This window comes from Aedes aegypti, chromosome 1, assembly GCF_002204515.2.
Source record: "Aedes aegypti strain LVP_AGWG chromosome 1, AaegL5.0 Primary Assembly, whole genome shotgun sequence".
In the NCBI taxonomy this organism is placed as follows: Eukaryota; Metazoa; Arthropoda; class Insecta; order Diptera; family Culicidae; genus Aedes; species Aedes aegypti.
Window position 1 is genome coordinate 162,650,456 of NC_035107.1, and position 23,749 is coordinate 162,674,204.

At 38.1% G+C, this 23,749-nt stretch overlaps 1 protein-coding gene across 2 annotated transcripts in view; it reads right to left on the bottom strand.

Moving 5' to 3' along the window:
- Window positions 1–23,749, bottom strand: part of LOC5578580 (protein obstructor-E) — a 75,195-nt gene that overhangs the window by 33,461 nt on the left and 17,985 nt on the right. For both annotated transcript variants that reach the window (XM_021852935.1, XM_001663921.2), the window contains exon 2: window positions 5,968–6,177. In XM_021852935.1, coding sequence (XP_021708627.1) covers window positions 5,968–6,177 — 210 coding nt within the window. The remainder of the gene's footprint in view (window positions 1–5,967; window positions 6,178–23,749) is intronic.

Sequence of the window (23,749 nt, forward strand, 5' to 3'; positions counted from 1 at the left end):
TATGTTTTAATTTTCTTTTAAGTTCGAGACCACTTTGGAGCTTCAAGGCTGAGATAAATATTTAGGGTACAAACAAATTAATTTACAAAAAAAAATAATTTTATAAATTTTAGTTTTGTGTTTTTGTTTTGAACAAAAACTGTGAATCGAAATTCCTTCAGGTATTATTTTTAAAATCATCCGAAAGTACCTAGGGGCGATCCATTAATTACGTAAGGCAATTTTCGGAGTATTTCAAACCCCCCTCCCCCCATGGTAAGATTTTTTCTATGAAAATTAAAAATAAATTGTATGGCGCGTAAGAAATCTCTAACCCCCCCTCCCCCCATAAACCCTTACATAATTAATGGACCGCCCCCTACCAGAAATCATCGGAATTTATTCTCGGGTGACCTTAAATAATTCATCAGTATGATTCTTTGAAATTTCGTCTGGTAATTTATATTTGGATTTAACCAACATGTTTTTATTAACCGTATTCAGAGATTCGTCTAAGATTTTGTTGAAAATACGAGAAAATATTTCCAAGAACTCGTTTTGAAATTGTTTCAGGAATTTAAGCAGAAATTCTAGCAGGATTTCTTCAGAATCAACTTTAGAACTAAATCTAGAGAATATTTTCCAGCGCTTACATGTGGAAACCTTAGCCGAGTGGTTAGAGTCCGCGACTACAAAACAAAGCCATGCTGAAGGTGTCTGGGTTCGATTCCCGGTCGGTTAATGATCTTTTCGTAATGGAAATTTCCTTGACTTCCCTGGGAAAAGCGTATCATCGTACCTGCCACATGATATACGAATGCGAAAATGATAACTTAGGCAAAAAAAAGCTCTCAGATAATAACTGTAGTAGTGCTCAATGAACACTAAGCTTTCCCTAAAACCACTTGAATATTGCTAGTAATGAATTATCTGGCATTCCTATATATACGTTAATTCATTTAGGGACTTTTGAAGAAATTGCCACAAAGATTCCAAAAATATCTTCAAGAATTTTTACAGGAATCAATCTAAGAATCTATCAAGGTTTCAACCAAGAATTCCACTGAGGAGACCTCTGAGCATTGTCCTCTGAAAACCACTGCAGAGATTTCTTGGTGTATCTTTGGCTCAAGGTTCTTCAACGAATTATTTTATTCATTTCAAATATACCCCTTTAGATTTATCTGAGGATTTTTTTTTCTCGTATTCATCTTAGTAGTTTTTAGATTAGCCCTTCATATTTTCCAGAGAGCCTTTTTTGGTTTCGACTATTACTACAAGGAGTTCTTAAAGGCATAAAAGCAGTTATCTCCTCAAAAGCTCCTTAGCGATCCTACCAGTTTTTCTTAAGAATTCTTTTAAATATTCTTGCAAGATTTCTCTAAGACTAAAAGAAGTCTTTATAAAAAATCCGAGAGTTAAAGGAATTTTGACAGAATTCCTCAAATAATAATATCTTTAATAAAATCAAACATTGTATCTTGATTGCAACCTAGATCTGCATCGAAAGCCACTACAAAAAATCAATTTAGCGCAATACATGAATTCAGGAATTTGTTCAGCAATTTCACCAGATATTTTCCTATGAATTGTTTCAAGATTTGTATCACGAGTCTTTGAAGAGTTCAACTAGGAATAGCCATGAGTATACTACTAAATACCGTGCAACATAGAGACAGTTATCCAAGCATATCTTTAAATATCCTTTTAAACAGAAACATATAGAAACTTGTTTTTGATTCTACAAGTCATAGCATAAAAAACTACTACATGTTGGCTACACCCTGGAATGGGTGAATTTTTATCGGCAGAATATTTTTTTTACATTTTATTCACGAAAGTTTCTTCTAAATGATAAATGTTTTCGAATAAATGGCATATTTCGCAAACCTCTTTTGAGCTCTCCGCGAGAGCAATCTCATTAGAGAGTCACATTGCAAATCTCATGCTTCAGATTTTCATGCAAAATAACTCAATCCCACTCAAGCTGTCAAAAATGATTCAGGCATAATAACCGTCAAAAATTCGAAAATCGAATCTAGTGGTTTCAGTTAGAAATGATGACTGTAACTCTATCAGACTCACAAGAAACCATTGCTTTCTGCGAGAAAAACTATGGCCATACGAGGCAATGAGTCAAACAGAAGAGCCTACTAATCCATGATTTTATGATTGATGCGCTAGTCAACTCACGCATGATAAATCTCAAGCATGAGTTATGAGTCACCAAATACTCAAAAATCGACATTGTGTCAAGCAGTGATTTGGAAATTGAATGTTTGCGAATGCCTCTAGGGGTAGTATCACCACGAGATTTTGGGATCTCGTAGCAGATACTCTAACAAGGCTACTGTAAGGAAAGGGTTTCTCGTCTTATTGATTAACCGTTGACTATTTAGTTTAAGCAGTGGATAAGCACTCTGTCCGATCAGATGTAAAGTGATCCTCAGGTCGTTGAATGATGGTTTCGTCAATATGAGCCTTCTGGCTAAACGGATTGTTTTTTTTTTTAAGTGAAGATGAATCGAAGCCAAACTTCAAATTTTCAGGAGCACAAATCTGGAGAATCGAACACCCGTTTGAGCTGAAAACTTAATCGATTGGTCACCACCAGCTAGTGACCAATCGATTAAATTTTCAGCTTAAGCGGATGTTTGGTTCTCCAGATTTGTGCTCTTGAAATTTTGAGGCTTGGCATCGATTCATATTCACCTTAACATCTATTTTTTTAACGGAAAGTCAAAATCACTATGGGATTCAAACCTAACGTCTGTTTGGCTTTGCGATTAGTATCAAATCAAATTGGAGTCATCGTGGACTCCAAACATTTCTGGGCACCTCACATTTAATTCAGTGTCAAGGAAGATTGTATGCCCCTTAGTCAATACCAGCAAAACTTTTTGACTTGCATATTACATATTGCTTTCCCGATTGCCAGTATTGGTTTTAAGGGCGATAAATTCCGTGAATTTACTTTTCGTGAATTGGGATTATATTGTCTTTACTCCAAATGCCCTCATAATTGTTTGTAATTTTTCTGACAGAGAAATTTTCACGCGAATTTCATCACGAAACGAATTGACCTCTGGCTATCTGGAAAAAAAGTGTATTAAACGGTATTGATTGCTACAGTGATGCCTCTTTTCTTGAAGGTAGAGCGGGTGCTGGTGTATATTCTCGTGAGCTGGAGCTGCATCAGTTTCCCTCACTTGGTACACACTGCACAAAATGTACATTACTGAGCTGTCGACTGGAGTAGCAGTAGTATTTTACAAATATTTCCCAGCAGAATTTCAATCTTCTCGTCAGAGAGTTGACAGTCGACTCAACTATCACATAGAAAATAATGAACTGAGTTTTTTTTTTCTGTTTGAAAGCTGTAAATACAATTATGGTACTTGGTTAATTGAAACTGATTTCAAAAGTCTGAATCATTTTGTTACAATCGAGTTGAGGTCAAATACTAAGGGCTTCAAAGACAAATTTGGGATGCTACCACAGAGACTTTTAGTTGCTATGAAAGCTCTTAAGAACATTAAAATGAAAAGCGGATCAAGTTTCACTTAGCTCCACAGTATTTGTGATAAGTTACTATTTCGATTCAATCAAAACTTCAATAATGAAAATGGATCCAATATCACGTCATCCACCCTTCTGGTGCCCGGGCTTGAAGGTATCGGAAAGCCCATCGTGCTCAGCCAGGGACGAATTTAATATAATTTATGAAATTTAATTTATTGCATCCATCTCCCCGTACGAATGAGCTAGGCAAGCAGATTAGCAACACAATTTGTGCAGCCGAGTATCGTTGGTAAATTGTATTCGCTTCGCCACACCAAGTAGTAGTACCAGCTGTGATACTGTTTCCTGTTGTGCCCTCAGAAGCTTCTCCTCCGTGCTCCGGTGTGCTTTCGGTTAAATGCTTGTTTGGACTGGAAATTGGGTGTAGAAGTGCTCGAGTTAATCTCACGTGTAACTTACTTCAATCCAACGCCGACTGGTGCAGCGCTCAGTGAGCCTCCATATTATAATAATGTACAGGAACTCGTATGCAGCTCACTGTGTCACACCAGGAGGTGCAGTTTAGCAGTTTTATTACCGAGTTGCAGATAATAATCCCGAAATAGTCAATTAACTTTACACAAATCGCTAATGAAGATGAAAACTTTCCGGTAAAACTTATTGCCCTATGAATGTCATTTTATCAGCATACTCGCGCGACACACGCGGAAAATGCTCTCTTAACACCTCCTGTCATAGGGCAAATGTACCATTAGTGGTGCACCTAAGCGAAAACTGCTAAAACATGGTGATAAAATCAAAAATTATATGATTTTAGCGTATCAATCGCTAGATCTCAAATCCTTCTATCATTCAAATGTATAAAAATCACGATTCATTTTAAATTTCCCTGCAAAAAGCCTTGCACCAACAATAGGAACACTGTTCCTTTAATGGAGGTATGTTTTAAGAATGGTTCCTTTAGTGGCGCAAACCATTGATTTCTTATGGGACCCTCCACTATGGGTACTGATGCACCACTATAGGTGCAAAGGAGCAAAAAATTTAAGCAAAATAATTGTTTAAAATAGGTTTATGGTTAAATTTTATGAATATTTTTCGATAACTTGTATCATTTTCACATCGTACATCATAGAAAAATATCACATAGCCATAAAAAAGTGCGAAACATGTCAAAACACACTACCTCCACTATTGGAGCTACCTCCACTAAGGGAGCGTTTGCCCTAATGCAGATTTTATTGACTATGGTGGTTTCCAGAATATGACAATGATGTTCGTTTGTTGCTATTAATGATGCAGCTACTTTAGTCCTATTCGAAACTTAATATTTAAAGTGTCGTAATTACTTCCCAACTGATCAAAATCTCGTTCTTTTGGATGAACTAGTTCAATTAATTTCTGTCTAACAAATGGATACGTGTATGATTCTGTTCAAACGGTTGACCACCCACCAGACGAGCTCTCGTCGCCATCCGTGGAGGATACGGACCATGTGCTATCCTAACTGATTGCAGCTGGGGTGCTGAGTTGTTGGCTTAGGAAACACAAGCATATACAAACACTCGCGAGCGTGTGACCATACATACACACAAACACTTTCAAACGCATATAGCCGGCCAACTGGGAGTCACCAGTGTATAATTAGCTAGATTTGGTACAGTTCCAGTAGCCGAGCTGGTACACGGCCAGAATAAATAAATAAACAAAATCACCGAAAGGCGACACATGGTTCACATGTATGGCCTTCGGTCGGAATATGCGGTTTTGAGGCTGGGTGGATATTCCTGGTACGACTTCATACGGATTTGAAAATTTCATTGATCTCTACATCGAAGACTTACCAGAAACCAATCTTGGGGCTCTGAAAACCGTTGTCGGTGTTTGATAAATGCTAGGATGAAATACCCCATTAGTGAGCCTGATAAGCCCTTCAACACTAATCGAACTATTGCAGAAACTGCTGTTGATAGATAGGTTACCACCAGAGAATTTGTTTATTATAGAGAAGCGCGAATTCTGAAACCAAAGGTTCCAATCGAACCGTCAAACGTGGTTCCAATCGAGCAAATTTAATGAGACTCGAAGAGATGTTACGCAAAAGAGACGATGGATGTGTGTTAGTGAAAAGCGATACAAAAGTGACGTCATTGATAAGCTTGGTTTCTTATGGCGACTGACAGGATGACACGCACACTAAAATTTAGTTTGAATGACCTCAATTGTTGATAGTCATTGCAAATATTGTTTATAAACAAAGTCAAAATCCTCTCCGCGTTTCTCTAGTATAATCATATTCTCTGGTTACCACGACAGGCAAAGTATTTACTTATTTGGTTTATGGTATATGTAGTCAGGGTTTTATACCCGTTACAGATGAGGAGGCATAGGTGGTCTCAAGCCGAAGATGTTTGTTTACGGAAATCTATTTGATGCGTGAATGTATCACTGGAAAGTTTAGCTTACCTAGCTGTGTGCGGTCACCACAGTCAACGTTGTGCAGGTAATCACAATTCTCTGTCAGATATTTGGAGTCTGTCGCGTCGAAGGCCAGACCATTTCCGCAAGTTTTCAGCTCGGCCACGTTGTTATCGCATTTCCAGTATTTGTCGCAGGATGTGTGGTGAGGATAGAAACCAAAGTCGTCTGGACATTTGAAGCTTTCCTGGGCCATTGCTGTGTAAAAGGAAAAGGATAAAGCGAATTATTAAAATGATAAAATCGTAAATCTTCAATGGATCCTGTGTTGAAATACTGTGCTGAAGAGAATGTGTCCTAGCGGAATCTTACAAGAATCGTTATCGTTTGCGATTGCGGTCCCTATCGTAAAATTTAACTCCCCAACTTGGTGTTCGGGAACCGCAAAAGTTTTGATTAAGCTCGTTTTTTATCGCTTGAGTGCACCCGAGTTACGAGAATAATTCCGTTCTTAGTAGAAGGCAATTCCTTACCGTTGATGAGATAAACCACATCGAACCGTAGCGCAGGGAACGGCTATGGTTTGACAATAAATGAACTCCCAAACTCGATAGATTGCCGCAAATTTTCACCTTTCCGAAACAGAAGCAGCATTCGAATAAAAAGCAGAACAACACGCAATTCCCCAACGGTTCACTGTGGAGTCTTGTATATCGTCAATGTCGTCGACGAAACTTCTCGCACTTTTCTGATGAAGCTGTTGATTGCAGATAACGAAGAAATGTTAGGCGAAGCGTGACATTGCGGCTCACTCTTACTCTCGACTGGGTGTAGGAAAGGAGAAGGTTCAAGGTGCTTCCACAGGTGTCGTCGGAAAAGGGTTGTTTGCATTGCTCTGTTCTAAAACTTGTTCATGATTTCCTTTCTCAGCAGCACCCAGCCCCAAATACAGGAAATCGCAGTTTTCACACTAAACAGGCTAAATAATCAATCAAAACCCCTTGTAATGGATTATCCAGACGTCACTGTTTCCCACATTTCCCTACATCTTTCATCGGGGCAGAGCCATCACTTCACGGCAACAGAGACATCGACAGCCAAGTGGTGTAGAACTTCTCCAGCCTGCTTTTGTCTCGCCATCATCGTGTCTGGTAAATTCGCGGAAAATTAAACTTGCCAGCCGTGAAGGGGAAGAAGCCGTAAAACGTCCAAAAGAGCACGACGACGCAGTGGTGGTGGGCGGCTAGCTAGCTGGCTGGCATATAGATGATGATGAGGGTAGAAATGATTGATTTCTGTCTGGGTTATTTGGTGAACTCTTGTTATCCCATCAACCGCGAAAAGCAAATGGCACGAACAAAGAACAAGTCTCAGCCACTGTTCAGTGCAATTTGTGTCAATCTGAAATTAATCTTTATTATTTCCTGGCATCCAGCCGTTTCCTTTCACCGTAATGGATGGCTTATGGTTTCCAATGATTTCCTGGCCGTGAGGTTTAGTAGCGATTAGCTTCTGAATTGATCTGAAGACTGATGTACAGCTGCTCTCATCCACACATGGGGATAGGGCGTTGAAGTCAAACTTTAAAGGCATCACTTGAAGGTGTTAAAGTAAATTTTGTTTCCGAACGTATATTACCAAATCGAATTTATAATCTCATCCACTCACAAGGGTGTTGCTTGTATTCAGTCATTATTCCATTGAATGGAACTGGATGACGAAGTTGTGAAAGTGTGCTCCATCGGTTATATGCCACTGGGGCAAGGACAGTTAGTGCTTTTGATTTTACTCCGATTTGAGTCGAATCGAATTGAACGGAGTTAATCGCCCGGTGTAAAAACTCAAGTGACTCACTTCGATCTCGACAGATGGAAGTGACTCATGACTTTTTCGAGAGACTCAGCAGGACGTCTAGAATGGTTGTCGCTCCAATTGGATAATGGCAACAATTGCCGGTAAGGACAAGTAAATTTGAAAGGCTCCGCTATTGCAGCTGCAACGCCAAGCTCTAGTTTTCAATTACCATTAGTAGCGAAGAATGCAGCACATGTAAAGACGTCAAGCATATTAAACTGGCTGCACCTAATGATTTCTTCGGTCGTTTTTACTGTTATTATACACTACCCGCCTAAAGTATGGGCTAGCTTCACAAATTATTGAAACTGCCTTTTTCAACATTGAAACTTCATAAATTGAAGTGGCCCATTTTTTGATACTAAAAATCTCTAATTATACTCCCATATTTGTTCATTTGGTGGAAACAAGTTTGAAGTTTGTATTGGCTGAAGGCCAAATAACGTAACGCTAATAATCGAGATTTTTAAACACAAATCATGCAAAAATGATCACTAATAATGCCCAGTAAGTTCTCATTCAATGAGGAAGGTCTTAGAGTACACGAACATAGGAAAGCTCTGTCTCAGTTGGGACGTAACGCCAGAGAGAAAAGTACTGTTGTGAATCAGATTAGTATGGGAAAGGTTTCCGATCTAGTAGCTAAAACATTTGAACAGTCCAGGAATTTCCCTTAGTTCTAAAAATCCACTCAGAGAAAGCCCATTCCTAAGAAAGGATTATCTTCTCCCCTAGATGCCTAAGCCTAATATCGTGAATAATTTCCAGTTCATCAATTCTTTTAGCTTCTGTAATAGCCTTCATGTATTTACTTTTTGCTCACTTCCCTTCTACTGCCAATGAGTGCAACTAAAAAAAACACATTTACACAAGATGCGACTTGCTTGCTCACATCAAATACGACTACCAAATGGTACAAAGCATTGCCAAAAGGTGAATGTTGTTTATAGTAAGCAACCTTCAACAGTCAGCAGTCTGCCTTTCCCTTTGGGCTTTTAACGCAAAGCACTGTAGTGTTTCGGAATAGAAGCTGCCATCACTTGTGCTTCCTTTGTGGAACGATCCATTCTCGTAACGTGCATAGTTACTTATATAAGGGCAATGGTTCTACGAACGCATAGCTTGGCTTTCGATACCTTTTCGATGGGTTCTGTGAATGCATGAATGTAGTTAGCGTTGGGGCTTGTAAAAGATTTGCTAAAAGGCTGCAAACCTAATACGGGCACTTTCTCGGAATCTATCAAAGAACGATTCAAGCTCAAGTCAGTGTTGTACCACCTTGGTTGGAAGAGAAAATTTCATCGTTCATTTCACAGAAATTTTAAATGTGCGAATATGAAATGATGAAGAAGAAACTCGAAAACATACTATCAGAATACAATTCGAAATTATGATGCAACGGAATTCTGGAGAAAAAAGATGCACTAATGCTAATGCCAGTGGCAACAATAAAGTTTTACATCATTCATTCGGACGAAAGTCTTTTGGCACTCACTGCTAGAGTATTTGATCGTTTTGGCTGGCCCCAGAAGCAGCACTGCCCGAATAAAATTAAACAAATTATTTAACAGTTGAAGCAATTCAAAATCCATAAAACCTTGATGCACGATAAAGTCTACATTCTTTTATTGTGCAATGTTCCAGCAAGCTTGACAAATTTATTGATCTTACTGTAAATTCCCAATTGTTTTCATTTTATAAATAAATTCTATTATATTTCTACTTTTTCCAGAAAACTTCATTGTTGGTGGAAATACAATCCCATAAAAGTACCATTAATTTTATTGTTTCGATCTGAAACCATTATGAATTGTTTTTTTTTCACCATTGATTCAATAGTACAACACAATAGAACCAATTGTAGGTCAATGGTAAAATTATGTTTCATGTTATGCCCGTTGTAAAATATGGTATTGTAACAATACAATCTATTGTATTTCAATAATATTTTGCAGGGAGACAGCAAAGTCCACCCCCGCCCGACATAAACACATACATGCACAAACACTTCAGTGAACCTCAAACAATAAAAGCGTTGAAGCATGTAATAACAGCGTGAAAGGAATGCGTTCTTGCTACGACGACGATCTCATCATCGTCGGTACTTTGACATACAAAACACGATATGCCGAGTAGACAGAGTGGATGGCGTCAAATGCAATCCTTTTCGCAACAATGAATCAAAGGTGGTGGCATGGATCGGCGAAGAATGAAGGGCAAGGAACAGGCCATACCATACAGGGAGTAAAATTCGTTTTCCTCTTGAAAATGGAGAATAGCACGTTGGTTGTGGGAGCAGCAGAAGCTTCATAATGGTGCGCATATATTTGCCCTCGTAGTTGTCGCTTTCGTTGTCCGGGAAGTAGACTGGTACGGCAACGACCACTTGAACTGAACTGAGTAGTTCTACGGTAGAAAAGGAAAACAGTTGGTGCGAAAGGGCGACGACAGTAGTAGACTGCCTTGAAACTGCATCCACACGGACGCATGGTATTGTGAAATGCTGGAGAAACGAACCCTCCTCCATGTCAATTTAGTGAAGAGGTTCCCAAAATATTTGTACTCTGTATAGAAAACTACTCAATAGGGTAGTCACTGATGTATATCTATCGCAATTAACACATACTTTCAAAGCCGTAGCTCAGTATTACTACACAAGATTAGCTGATGGTTGACCCTAATGAAATTCGTTGATTGGGAACCCCTGGGACAGGTTGCTCAGCGGAGACTTGCAACATTCTATGTATTCCGGAGACCGAGAAAGGGACACAGGGGAAAATACCGAATGCATTCTGTCGGATACAGGTTTCTGTGTTTGTATAACAAGAACAATCTTGTCTAGAGCCATAAACACGAAAGCCAATCTGCTGCAGCCTTAATTGGCGCGCGAGCTGCGCTGCCTTCGATGGTGCATGTCGGTAAATATTCTCAACTATCGGCAAGGTGTAAGTATCGAGTTCGCACCAGTCGCCGTTTGGTGTGTTCTTGAGCATCCCAAATGTGGGATCGAGTATCAGTGAGCAAGCGCGCTCGGAAAGCTCCGAGCATGTGGTAAATGGCATCATCTTACGAATGCCAGCATTCCGATCTGATCGGCAACAAGCATGAAGTAGAAATGGTTGAAAACAATTTGGAAACCCCAGTTGAGACTTTAGCGCTGTCGTAAACATAAAAGTAGAAGTTATAGTCAAAATATTCTAGGAGATACACACAGATAACCAAAACACGATTAAGAGAAAAATAACTAGAATCGTTTTAAAAATGTTCGAAACCAGTTTTGTTTTGGTAAAAATTGAAAATTTATCATAGTCTTGCACTTGCTATCTGTAGTGCAATGATAGTTTTTCATGTCTTTAAATTTGAATGATAAAACTTTTTGATGACTGCTGTTGATCAGTGCGTATAAATGTCAAACTTTTGGAAAAATCAATTGCTTGTAGCACTCTTCCATGCGAATTATAGCATTAGCAATTATTACCAATCAATCGGAAAAGGTCAACGGGAAAAACATTTAGCAATATTCAATTGTAAAAGTCACGTGATAGGGTAACGGTCGTATTTTGGACCCCCTAAGGAAGTAATTTTAGTTTTTTGCCCCAATTAATTAATTTCACAGCGTAACCAAGTCAAAGAACATGCCAAAATGTAGAGAAAAACTTCCTCCACGAAATAAAAATGTCCATTCAATCATGTAGGATCCAAAAAACGTCGAAAATATTTGGATTGTGAAGCACTGTTTTTCATTATTTTGGACACACCAATACATTTTGGACCCTCAAAGTATATGTTTTGGACCCCCGGCATTTTTTTTATCGTTTGGCGACAAAGTCCACGACACTGGTTGTATAATATGCTTGCCCATAGTCTAATCAATCGATTGACAATGGAAAATCAAAAAAAATCTACACTTTTAGTTCAGAAATTTGAAAAAAGTTTTTGTTCCAAATTTGAAAAATTTCTGACGGCTTCAATTTCTGTGTGTAACGTGTTGTAACGGTTGCATGGATGACCCGATTAAATTAAATTAATTTCTGATAAAATAAACACATTTTCTATGTACAAACGGTTGATGCAAGTGCGGAATAGCCATATCTTTCAAAATGGCATGCAAATTGAGTTGGTCTTTCGATTTAAACTGGGAAATTTGCAGGAAAATGTCCCTGGGGGTCCAAAATATATAGGGGTCCAAAATAAATTGGTTACCCCATTCATGACATTTAGCAGCTCTGCTGTTGATTGAGTCTTATAAATTTTTAAAATTCAACATCAACTTTGACTAAAAAAACTCAATTTTAACTACAGAATCTTTATTTGAAAATGAGAGGATGAAGAATATAAGTCGACATTTGAGAACTATATATTTGTATACAGAACGATTTCACATGAATCTATTAACAGAAAATAAGCATTTACTAAAAGCATTCAGCTAAGTTAAATGAAATAAGGCTACGTTATTATAGGTAGACGATGATCTAAAACTGAGGTGAAGGCAATTCTAGATTTTATGAATTGAAAAATGAAAATTTTCGAAAAGTCATCCCACAATTTCTATAATGCATCTTTCTGTAAATGATCTAGAATTAAGGAAAAGCCGATTTCATTGTTTAGAATGAAATGTTTTTTAAATAAAACAAACATAGAAATTTACTAATTAAGTTTAAAACGCGCACAATTTTGACGCAAATAGGTTTCAGTAGTCCGTAAAAGATACATAATTTAATACTCAAGACATAGTTTGTGATGCTGTAGCTGGATCTGATGGTGCTTTCAGAAATTTTCCAGAATATTACAATTTTCAACTAATGGTTCCTATGGTTTCATATATGTTAAAATGAATTTGAACCATGATGTACTAAATTTCATGGTAAGACAATCCACCTAGGATTCAAACTTTCAAATAAATCATAATTTGTGTAACTAATTATCCAAAAGTTCGATGGGAGATCCCATACAACCATAGTCGGATCTTTTATATAGTAATTAAAATACTTTTCCGAAGCTTCGGAAAGTTACATTAGAGTTTTACACTAAAAATCGTTTTTGCTAAAGAGCTTTCCTTTGGATACAAAAAATTTAAGAATTTTTAGTGAATTCAAAAAATAAATCTGCACACAAATTTAGTAACTTGTATGTCATCTATCTATTTGAATCTTAAAAGAATTCGGTAGTCAAATAATTTGCTTACGTTGCACATATGTATTGTTTACATGTAGACATGAGATAAACTGTATACCATACTTCTTCCGTTGTCAAGTTTTAAGTAAAATAACAGCAGTCAAAAGTCAACGATTGAAATTCGGAATGTAATTCAGCGCTAGATGCACAATGAAATCGATACATTTTTTCTAGAAATAAACATAAGCATTGATGACTAGAAATAAACATAAGTATTGATTATTCTGGTTCAACTCGTAGTTGCTACTCCGTGAACCAGAATAATCGAAGTTGCACAAGGAACCAAGAGATATAGCTGGGGAGTAGCTTTCCTTCTTAAATGTACACTTTCGAGAACTCCAAACATTAAAAAGTCAACAACGGCGCCGGCCACGTCCTTACGGTCGTCGAGGAAGAGGAAGGAATGTTAGTGTGACATCCATTCTTACTAAAGACCGAGATCACCTCTGCACCTCCATAGTTGTCAAAGAAAGGAGTTTTGTTAGTGGGAAGGGATCATAGCTGCATGATCAGTATTCACCTTGGTGAGTGATGCAATCCATGCAACCTAAGTTCCAAATATCACCTACCTGTACTCTAAAGACAACGTAAACATACGGTAGGCCGACACTTTTAGCGTCGAACCATTCAAAAATTATTTTTTAAAATGATAAAAATCGGATAAAAGGAACGGTTTGGGGTTTTTAATGTTAATGTACAAGAGTCTATGTCGCCACTTATAGTGACGAACTGTTCATATTTGGTTAAATCAACTCATTTAAGTAACATTCCACCGTTGTCATGATAAAACTACGTTTCATTTAAATAAAAACATGAAACCAGCTCACCAAATTGATCATCATCCATCCTGTAGTTTTTTTTTATCATCATGCTCATTTCACAAAATCAAAATATCACTCCGGTGACGTGAAAACCTGAACTCTATTGCACACAGAACACGTGCAAACTAAAGCGAAAAAAATACTGCGGCGACGCGACTACGGAAAAAGAAAAACGATTTTTCTACCTCTTTTAAATGTAATCGAATCCTCTGAGCAGAATCTCAATAGAGAAACTAAAAAGTAGATTGGAGTACCTTGTACCTTTTATTTAGGGCGTAATTAAAAGGTACGAGGTACACCAATCTACTTTTTAGTTTCTAGATTTTAAGTAATTAAGATGAAACGAAGCCAAAACTCAAACCCTCATGAGCACAAAACTAGAGAACCAGACATCGATTCAAACTGCAAACCTGATCGATTGGTCATCACCAACGATCAAGTCATCAGCCCAACCAGCTGACCGGTTCTCCAGACCTGTGCTCCTGAAAATTTGAGGTCCGGATTGGATGAGTCTTCACATTCTGATTGGGCTTTGACGAAACACTGCTCAGCACAGCGCGTGCAGAATAAATCGTTTCATTTTCGCTATAGACACTTTTTTTTACCAATTGCACCAGCCGAATCTACTAATTTGCGGAGACGATAAAAACGTGACAGATCAGTTTTAAACACATTCGTCGCGCGCGCTGCCTACTGCGATCTCGATACAATTTCATACAGAAATATCTCAAAAATTTGACGTGCTATGATATGTTTGCAACCCTTAATTAACTAAATAGCGATATTTTGATGCTATGGATAAAAATTGGTTGTGCTATGCTATAATTTCCCGATTAACCGATTGTATTAATCACATTTCACTGGTTCTCGTCGTAAATGCCAGTTAATTGGTTCTTCTTCAAACCACAAACGTGCCACCGGGAGAACAAATGAAATTCCCTTACTGCACACGTTTGCCATATATATAACCAACAACTCAACAACCAATGCATCATGTCATGAAAAAATGGTCCCTTTGATAATAATTAACCAATAATTATTATACTTTTTATCACAAGGCACAATCTTTTATTTATGGTGTTTACCGCCCGTTTCGATCAAGCCGCTAATGACAGTATCCAGTGGCCGACTAGAGCCGTTAAATGGAGTGGAAGTGCACTAATTTGCGCGTTCATGCTGTACACTTTTTGGTACAAGAGTTAGAAATTACAGTATTGAAATGAGCGATGCAATCAGTGCCAAAACTTGGAATAGTTTATTGATTTTTAATGAAGCTTGCACCGACATCATGAAGCAATGCCACTGGAAGACTTCCGTCCAGACACAGTCCAGACTAACTTGGGCGTAATGGGTTGAAAGTTATGTCAAACTTGTATTGCGTAATATATTTTTGGAAATGGAAAACTTAACAAACCCACCAGTTTTGGGAGATTTGATTTGAGAACAAAATAATTTAGGAGCATCGTTTTCATTCTATCGCATTTCGAAGCAATCCCACTTCCGATCAACTTTAGTTAGCTACCCGATATTTATGAAATATATCAAGTACGGAGCACGGAATTGAACCAACTGTTAATTATTTGATTCGTTGTCGGTAGGTGGGTTGAGTATTGTTTTACTTTGGAGCTCTGCTAAAAATATAGTTGTAATGAATTATGGTGAAGATGAATCGAAGCCACATTTAGAATTTGAGAGGCTCTCATTATTATTCACTCACTGGTTGCACAGCAAAAAGTTGTAATGTCGCGTAATTTTACCTGTACATCAATATTGTTCCAAATATAGTGTATAATTACACCTTTAAAATGTGAAAAAGATAGCCCGTGGCTGCAGAAAATGGGTGTAGCAATCTATAGAACCAGAAAATAAAAAGATGAAAAAGTTTAGCTGGGATTTGAACCTTACTTTTGTGAATGAGCGCCACAATCGTTACTAGCCGCAATTATTCACTTCCTTTAAGGTAATTGACTGACTTTTTTGAAAAACAAAGAATAAATAATCATGTAGCAGATGAAAATGATAATGTTTCAGTTTTCTGTAGATTCACGTTTAAAGCGAATTTTTAACAGAAATAGATGTTATCGAATACAAATTCGTCCAATTATGAATATGTTACTAACAATTTGTGTGATTTGTGCTAACGTAAGAACAATGAATATGTTGCCTGAGATTAAGTAGACCGCTATGTACAAATCGATCAAAATTTCAGCGCAGAGCTCTTTGGTTATGTTCCAAAAAAAAAACATGTCTTTCTTCGTTTCATCTTCGCTTTAAGAATATCTACACCAAATTTCCAGGCAAATTTTAAACTCAAAATTCGTCTAAAGCCCCATGGGGATAAAGCTACCAAATTCATCATTATTGTAACGTGATGAATCAAAGCTATTTTTATACCACCCTGCGTTTGTCTGCCAAATAGGTATCCTATGCCCGAACGTGTGAAATTCCACCGCTTATTAGAGCAAATCGATCGGCGAGCCTTGTTGTTTTTGGTGTGCTTTTATGCGCTCATCATCGACCAATTTCATTGTTTGTTAACACATGTTATCGATTGTTGCAACCTTCTGCAACACATATGGAAACTCAAACAAACACGCGCGCAAAAAAGCAGTGAAATGTGGCGCAAAATTGCTCAATTTATCGCATCGGAGGAGATTTCATTCTATTCGAGTGGACTGACTGCGCTTAAGTAGGGTAACGATACGCATGAAATGGCGATGGAATGGCGGCAGGTGGTGCAGTAAAAACATTCCCATCGAATGGTGCCGCTTGCAGCACTTTCAACAATTTATTTAAAAAAAAACTGAAAGTGAAAAGGTGCTCGCGAACAGCTGAAAATCAATTCGCTGCTACTTGATGGTAGGTATGATATCGTCCCATTGATGCTACAACTAGATAACTCGAAATTTGAAATTTTTGACTTCAATATGCCAAAACTTTTTTCTTAATTAGATCTGTAAAATACCTACAGCTCATAAGCGTGTGATTCAAAATACACAAGTTAAAGTTTATTTTTGAACCATATCCTCTGCGATTAACCGTCACCTTGTAAAACGGTCTTATTTTCAAAGTTGCACATCCCAAAATTTTGATTTTCGAGTTATCTAGTTGTAGCATTAAGGGGACGATATGTAACGATGATTGACTTGCATGGATCTGTAGGATTCGGTCCAACTGATGTCCTTAGCGGTAGAACTATAAAAGATTGTTTCAGGGGGTGCCGATTTCAGCAATCCCAAACATGAAACATGATCTTTTATGCTTAAAATAACCACTAGCTTACAAGCTCGCCGTTTAGGCATTATAGGGCATATGGGTAATGTAGGGCTTGTTAGCTCTATAGTAGCACGTAGGGCAAATTAAAGTTCTATTTGGCTGCTTGTGTTCGGTGATCGATTTTTCTTCATCGATTTATTAGCCAGATGTTATTCTGTTTCAATAGAAAATTCTCATAGTTTTTTCTTCATATATCATTGCAAAATCTATCAAAAACCGAGAGAATTTCACATAGCAATCCTAAGAAAAATCGATCACTGCAGAGCACGAGAGAAACCACAATAATTCGACGTTGTTTCTTCGTAAGGACTGACGTGATCGATCCTCTTTTTCGCTATTAACAGTAACCCTTGAGACTGCAGACTTTTTAAAAATGCGTTAATTCTCTGAATCTTCACCGGCATTTCGTTTCTTAGGTGGCAGCTTCTTCAGGACTTCAACTTCAGACCTTCTTCTGATAACTTCGCCATGCTAAAGAATTCTTCAATGTTTCTTACCATAAAATCAAATTTTCATGATACGAATTGAGAAGGGAAATCGATCAATGCAGATAAGACATAATGAAGAATCATTGACGAAATGAACAGTGAAAGAAACCGAATTTCTACTGCCACCTAATGCCTCAATGAATAACCAAACATCATCTCGAAGAACCCAAATTGGGAACAATTTCAACAATTTGTGGCATTTCCCCACCCAATTGCCGGCTACATTCCTAATAATCAGCTGATTGGAAGACAATCCTCCGAAAGAAGGCAGGTAAGTAATCGTGATGCTGGTGTTCGTTATGATTCGATCGAGACGTGAAGTAAATAATCGACTGTTTATTTTCAATTAATTGAAAGTACACATTCGCCATCACTCCTTCCGCGTAGGCTACCAGCCGGAGCCATTGATTGAAATGGTGGTAGAAAACAAAAGCGATAGAAGAAGCGGGGTGGATTTGAGAAAAAGAGCTGTTTTTTTCTGGTTGAATCATTTTGCAAAAAATGGGAATCATTTTGCAAAAAATGGGAATCATTTTTTAAGGAGACTACGTTTCCGCAGGTGCTATCAATCATATAAATGGGAATGGTGAGAGGCCTCCGAATGAGTATGTTAATCTCCTAGTGGAGACGAATGTACAGCAACATTGAATTAAGTAGTAGTATCGTACAAGAACCCCTAGAATTTGAATACCATATTGTGTATTGCCACATATTCCGAACACTCATTGAACTCCGAACTGTTTCATGGAGATTTCGTTGAACAATTTCATTGAAATACTCATGTCAAAAAAATTCCTGGACGGATACAAAATAAATTGCGATATTTTTAACTTAAATGCGAATTGTTCATGCAGTTTGGAATTTGGAATATGAGACAGAATTAGTAAACTATGAGTCCAATCATGCAAATAGATTACCAAACATTTCAGCTCATTATTGTTTAATACATGTATTTAAAACCACTGTAAATTTTAAATCTCCACTCTCAACGTAACGCTGCAAGATCAGTAAAGTATAAAAGAGATAGCCATAGTCCTACGCCAAAGGTTTATTCTGCGCAAAGTCTTTATGTGACATGTTGCACCTCAGCTACGTTTACTATGACTTCTCATTTTTGTGCAAACTTATCGTGAACAACGTCAAAGATAGTGATTAGGTAAAATAAGCTTTCATCGTAGAAGGTTTAGGAATGAGAATTTTCTAGATCATAACCAACATTGATTTGTCGTACACATTGAAGAATGGTAAGCTAATCCCAAGCCCCATTCACTAAATCCCTGTGCAATTTCGATTGCTCTGGTCAATCATGGAGTAGCAACTACGAATTGTACGGTCATTTATGCTCATGCTCATGCTCTCATGCTCATAACCAACATTGATTTGTCGTATGAAGCGACAAATTTCTCCACCTGTGGAACAGGTAGCATGGAAGAAACGATTACGTGAGCAACAAATGCATCAAAGAACGGTGTGTTCAAAAGCTGCTGCATACGCCTACACGATTGCAACGATCATCATAGGTCGAGATCATTGTCCCATGAGGACCGATTGCGGTCGCGAAGCCCCCAATTGCACAACCCTCGGCACACATATTCGGACTCTGCCAACACTGGATCGAAACTCGTTTCTGCTTTCCCACTTTACCTTTCTTCGCTTGCCTGATGGCCTCAATTGGAACGGGTTCGAATGTAGGTTTATTTTTGGTTATTTCTTCTCCCACCTATTACATAATTTTAGGTAAGCCCACCTCGATTCGTAAAAGCAAAACATAGAAGAAGAGAGTGGTACGAAATTTCGCTTTCGTTTGCGAGCTGTATTGGTCACTCCCAGCCGTAAGTCTGCAGAAGAATCTGAAAAAGTTCGACGACTACTCGATTTCGACAGCTTATGGGTTGATGAACGCAGAGTAAACAGCACGCAACAAAGTAAGAAGAAAGCTCATACACGCAGTAAAAGGTACGCAATACGAGCGGTCAAACAAGTTTCGGACTCGAAACGACTTCACGGTCACTGATCGTTAACGGTGTGGCGGTCGATCGGTTAGTAGGCCTCCATCGACGTCTGTAAACGATAATTGAGTGACCGGTTGAAGTATGGACAGCGACTTTCACGTTGTAATCCCATGGCTTTAATCACGTTTGACAGTTGTTTGTTTTGTTTAGAGAGCAACCGGTCACACTGAAAGGTGAATTGATCAATGCGAGCAATAGCGGCGCTTATACGGTAGCGCGGTTGCCCAATGGTGTTAATAAGTGTAAGCAAATGTCGAAGTCTGCGCGCCGCTGTACAAAACGAAGTTGGGTAACTAACAACCCATTGATGTTTGCCGTGAACGGCACTAACCATGGGCACGGGTAGGGTTTTTCGTTTCGTAGAGCTGAGCTTTCTCGATCAGTTTGTTTTTTATTCTGTTGAAACGAGTAGTTCCATTTGACTAATGTAGCGTATAATTGATTGTGTAAAAACTTCGACACTGCCGTTATGCGCTTAGTCGCCGAAGCGATCAGAAATTATAGTTAACAGTCATTTCTTCATCATTTAGATCCAAACTACCATCGCTATGATTTAGGAAAATCTTTGTTTTCAATCATTTCTAAAGTATGACTTTCGTTTCACAGTTCTTCACAGATTGGCAAACATCCACTCTTGCCGTGAAGGAAATTGTTTGAAAAATTATGGGATCACTTGGAGCAAGGACAAAGGACAAATTCACCAAAAACGGAAACAACGAAACTTCGAATCCCGGACACCGGCCTTAAATCACCCAAAAAAAATCTTTTTTCGACAACTTTGATGCGTGGATAAAGTAGAAGACATCTTAATTGTTGATTCTGGGCGAAAATAAGTTGGAATTTGGTCCAAAAACACCGTGAAATAGGTCAGTGTCCTACTTTCCTACTTTCGAAGCGTCCGGCAGTTCAATGCAGCACGGTATAACCTGCTATAGATCTATGATTCACTGGATTGTTCTCCAGTTCACTCAATACTTGCTAACGGTATGAGCAAGAAAATGCTTGATTTTGTAAAACTTAATGTAAGCATTATCATATCACTTGTTGCAAGGACTATGTTATCTCAATAGAGTTTGATTGGCTGCCCATGGTTGCTACTACAGTATCGCCAAATCAGATACAAGGAATCAACCAGAAGACTGCTTAACAAACATTCTTAGTGTATAAGTGCTCATGACCCTCTGCCACGTCAGAATGCATACCAATGTGAGAAAGGGAAGGATTTGATGTTGCATTTAAAACTGGTCCACAGTAGATAGATTAAGGGTGAAAAATAGAAGCAAGATACAACTACAAAGTACGAGGTAAGGGATGAGGCTGGGATTGAACCAATAGCCTTCTGCTCAGGAAGCAGAACGGTAGCCATTCAACGTTAAGAAAAACCTTGAGTGCTGCCGTAGGAGTCATCATAAGGCATATCCCTTGTAAATTGACAAATTTCAATGCAATTGTTCTCGGTTTGCCCTTTCAGCACCAAATAAAACATCCATACGCTAGCTTTGGTCGAACAACAGTTGTTTAAATCCATTTTATATACTTTGGTATCAGGCTCCAAGCTTTACGAAATATTCGCCAGCATTGATCGAAGGTCATGCAAGTTTGGCTCTGAGCTCAATGTGAGATGCCCAGAAATGTTTGGAATTTCGAATGACTCCAGCATACTTCACCTAATCAGCAACATTGATTTCAGATCTAAATAGACATGATAATCCAGTTCCATAGTGGTTTAGATTTTCTTAATAAGAGCAAAAGATGTTTTTTGCAATTTCTCATCGTAATAGGCTGTTTTTCATCAAGAGTTCTGTTTGATCTTTCGACCTTAACACTTGCTTTTGCCGGGGCGAGCGACGAGGGCAGGATCAAACATGTCGCGCGTTGGTTTAGTAAGTGAAAAAGTGGCGTGATCGGTGAGTTCGGTTGGAGTAACTGAAAAAGTGCCGCGATCGGTTAGTTCTGTTTGATCCTTCGACCTTGACGCTTGCTCCTGGGCAGTGCGTCAAGAAAGCCCGAACAGTTTTTTTTTATTCTTTTTGGGTCGCGCGCTTATTTTTTTTTCCTGAGTGCTTTTTTATAGCCCAGCAAACGAGTGAAGCCGAAAGTGGATTGTGGCTGCTCAGTCAAGGATAACGGATCAATTGGTGAGCTCGTTTCATGCTACTATTTCTAATCTATAAAATATGTATGACTGCACATTCAATCGTTACAATGGTGGGATGTAAATATGATTTTTCAACAAACTATGGATGGTTCGTCACTGTGAGTGTCGACACAAACTCTGATTCATGATTTATTTATGTTTAACATTTCTTTTTCAGAACACCTCTTATATACCTTTATTTTTGTAATTAAAAAAAACTTTGAATGGTTCGACACTACAAGTGTAACTTGAAAGGTTCACTTTATTCAACAAACTTTGGATGGTTCGCCACTGTAAGTGTCGGCATAAGAATAAGAGTGTTCTAGGATGTCCCAACCAATCGAGTTTGTTGTTTCTTTTCAAATGAGTAAAATATAATAACACATGCTTTCGTCCTGACAGCTGTAGGAATGTTACATTTGGGTATTTGTTCAACAAACTTTGAATGGTTCGTCACCTCAAGAGTCCGCATAATTTTCCTCTACATAGAAATTGTTCATATCAAATGAAAATATTATATTTACGTATAAGCATGTATATATCTCACAAATCATTGTTTATCATGGTCTAATCGCTTATCAAAGTGAATCCTATGACCCAACGATCCTTCCCATTAACAAACATCCCTCCCAGTAACCTTTGTGGAGATGCACAGGTAAACACGGTCTCCAAAAAGCAAAGGTTACACACTAGCATTCCTTCCCCCAATCCCACCTGACTGCAAGGACGTGGCCGGCACCGTTATTGACCCTGTATAAATAGAGGCACTGAATTATGCACACTGAAGAAGATTATGGCCAATCCCAGCCGAACTTCTAGTTGATTCTTTGTGCATTTTCACAGACTTCGGTCAATCACGGAATAGCAACCATTGATATGTGTAGTCAGTCTAAGCTAAGCTAAGCTAAGCTAAGTAATAGGCTGTTTTTCATCACGCCAATCTGTCATGAAACGGCCTACTTTCCTGCACTGAAGTGTGCAGTGTGGGAATAGTCATTACTTAACTGAAACCAGTGCTGTAATGATTCATTACGCAACGCTTTCTCATTACGCAACTGTTTTGAGTTGCGTAATGAATCATAACACAACAATTTCTCAGAAATTGTAAAATATTGGTGAATGCATTCCGAAATAATTTCTAATACCTTCAAGTGGTCTTCAACGCAATTGCAAAAAATGTTGTACGTAACTCGTTGCAGAACTCGATTTTTACAGCACTCGTCGCAATTATCCTACTCGGCAAGCCTCGTAGGATAAACTTACGACTCGTGCTGTAAAAATCATCATTATGCAACTTGTTCCGTAAACTACTATTACTACTCCCATTAACCTTAAAAAAAACTAGTTCTCACCTACCTGATGTACAATTTGCATCAGGCCGAACAACAACATACCAAATATGAAAGCTAGATAATCATCGTCAAATCTATTAGTTTGAAAACTGATAATGTAATGTAATCATCGTCATAATCGAAAGTTTAAAAGCAATTTTTCCTTTAAAAATGAAGATATGTCCACTGTGTTTCTGTTCTAGAAAAGAATAAAGTTAGCACATTCACATGCAAACATTCACTTTCAAAACACTGTTTCTGGAAATTCTAAATTTAATGACGGATTCTGTCCCTTTAATTTTCAAATCACTGCTAGGGATGTCGATTTTTGAGCAGTTGATAAATCCAATTGGGAATCTTTGTAGGTAGCCCATGATTTCGTGTGCTTCAAAAAGACGTGTGTTAAATATCATTCTAAAAACAATGAAACTCATAATATTTCTTCACTTAACTTCGCATCTGTAATTCGTGTAGTATGTGGAACACTAAGCCCACCTTATAGAAAAGTTAAATATTTTGAAATGTTAACCAAGACTGATATTCAATGTTCTAAGTATGTACTAATTCTGTAGCTATGATCTAATTCAAGCTGCAACCAATCAATGTTTTGTCATTTATTTTCCAGCAGATAATTACTAACATTCTTCTTTTGATCAGGCAATTCGTGCATCAGATTGAAGATTTTCAATTTTAAACAAACATCAGATACCCAGCACACTGCAATACAAAGTATGGC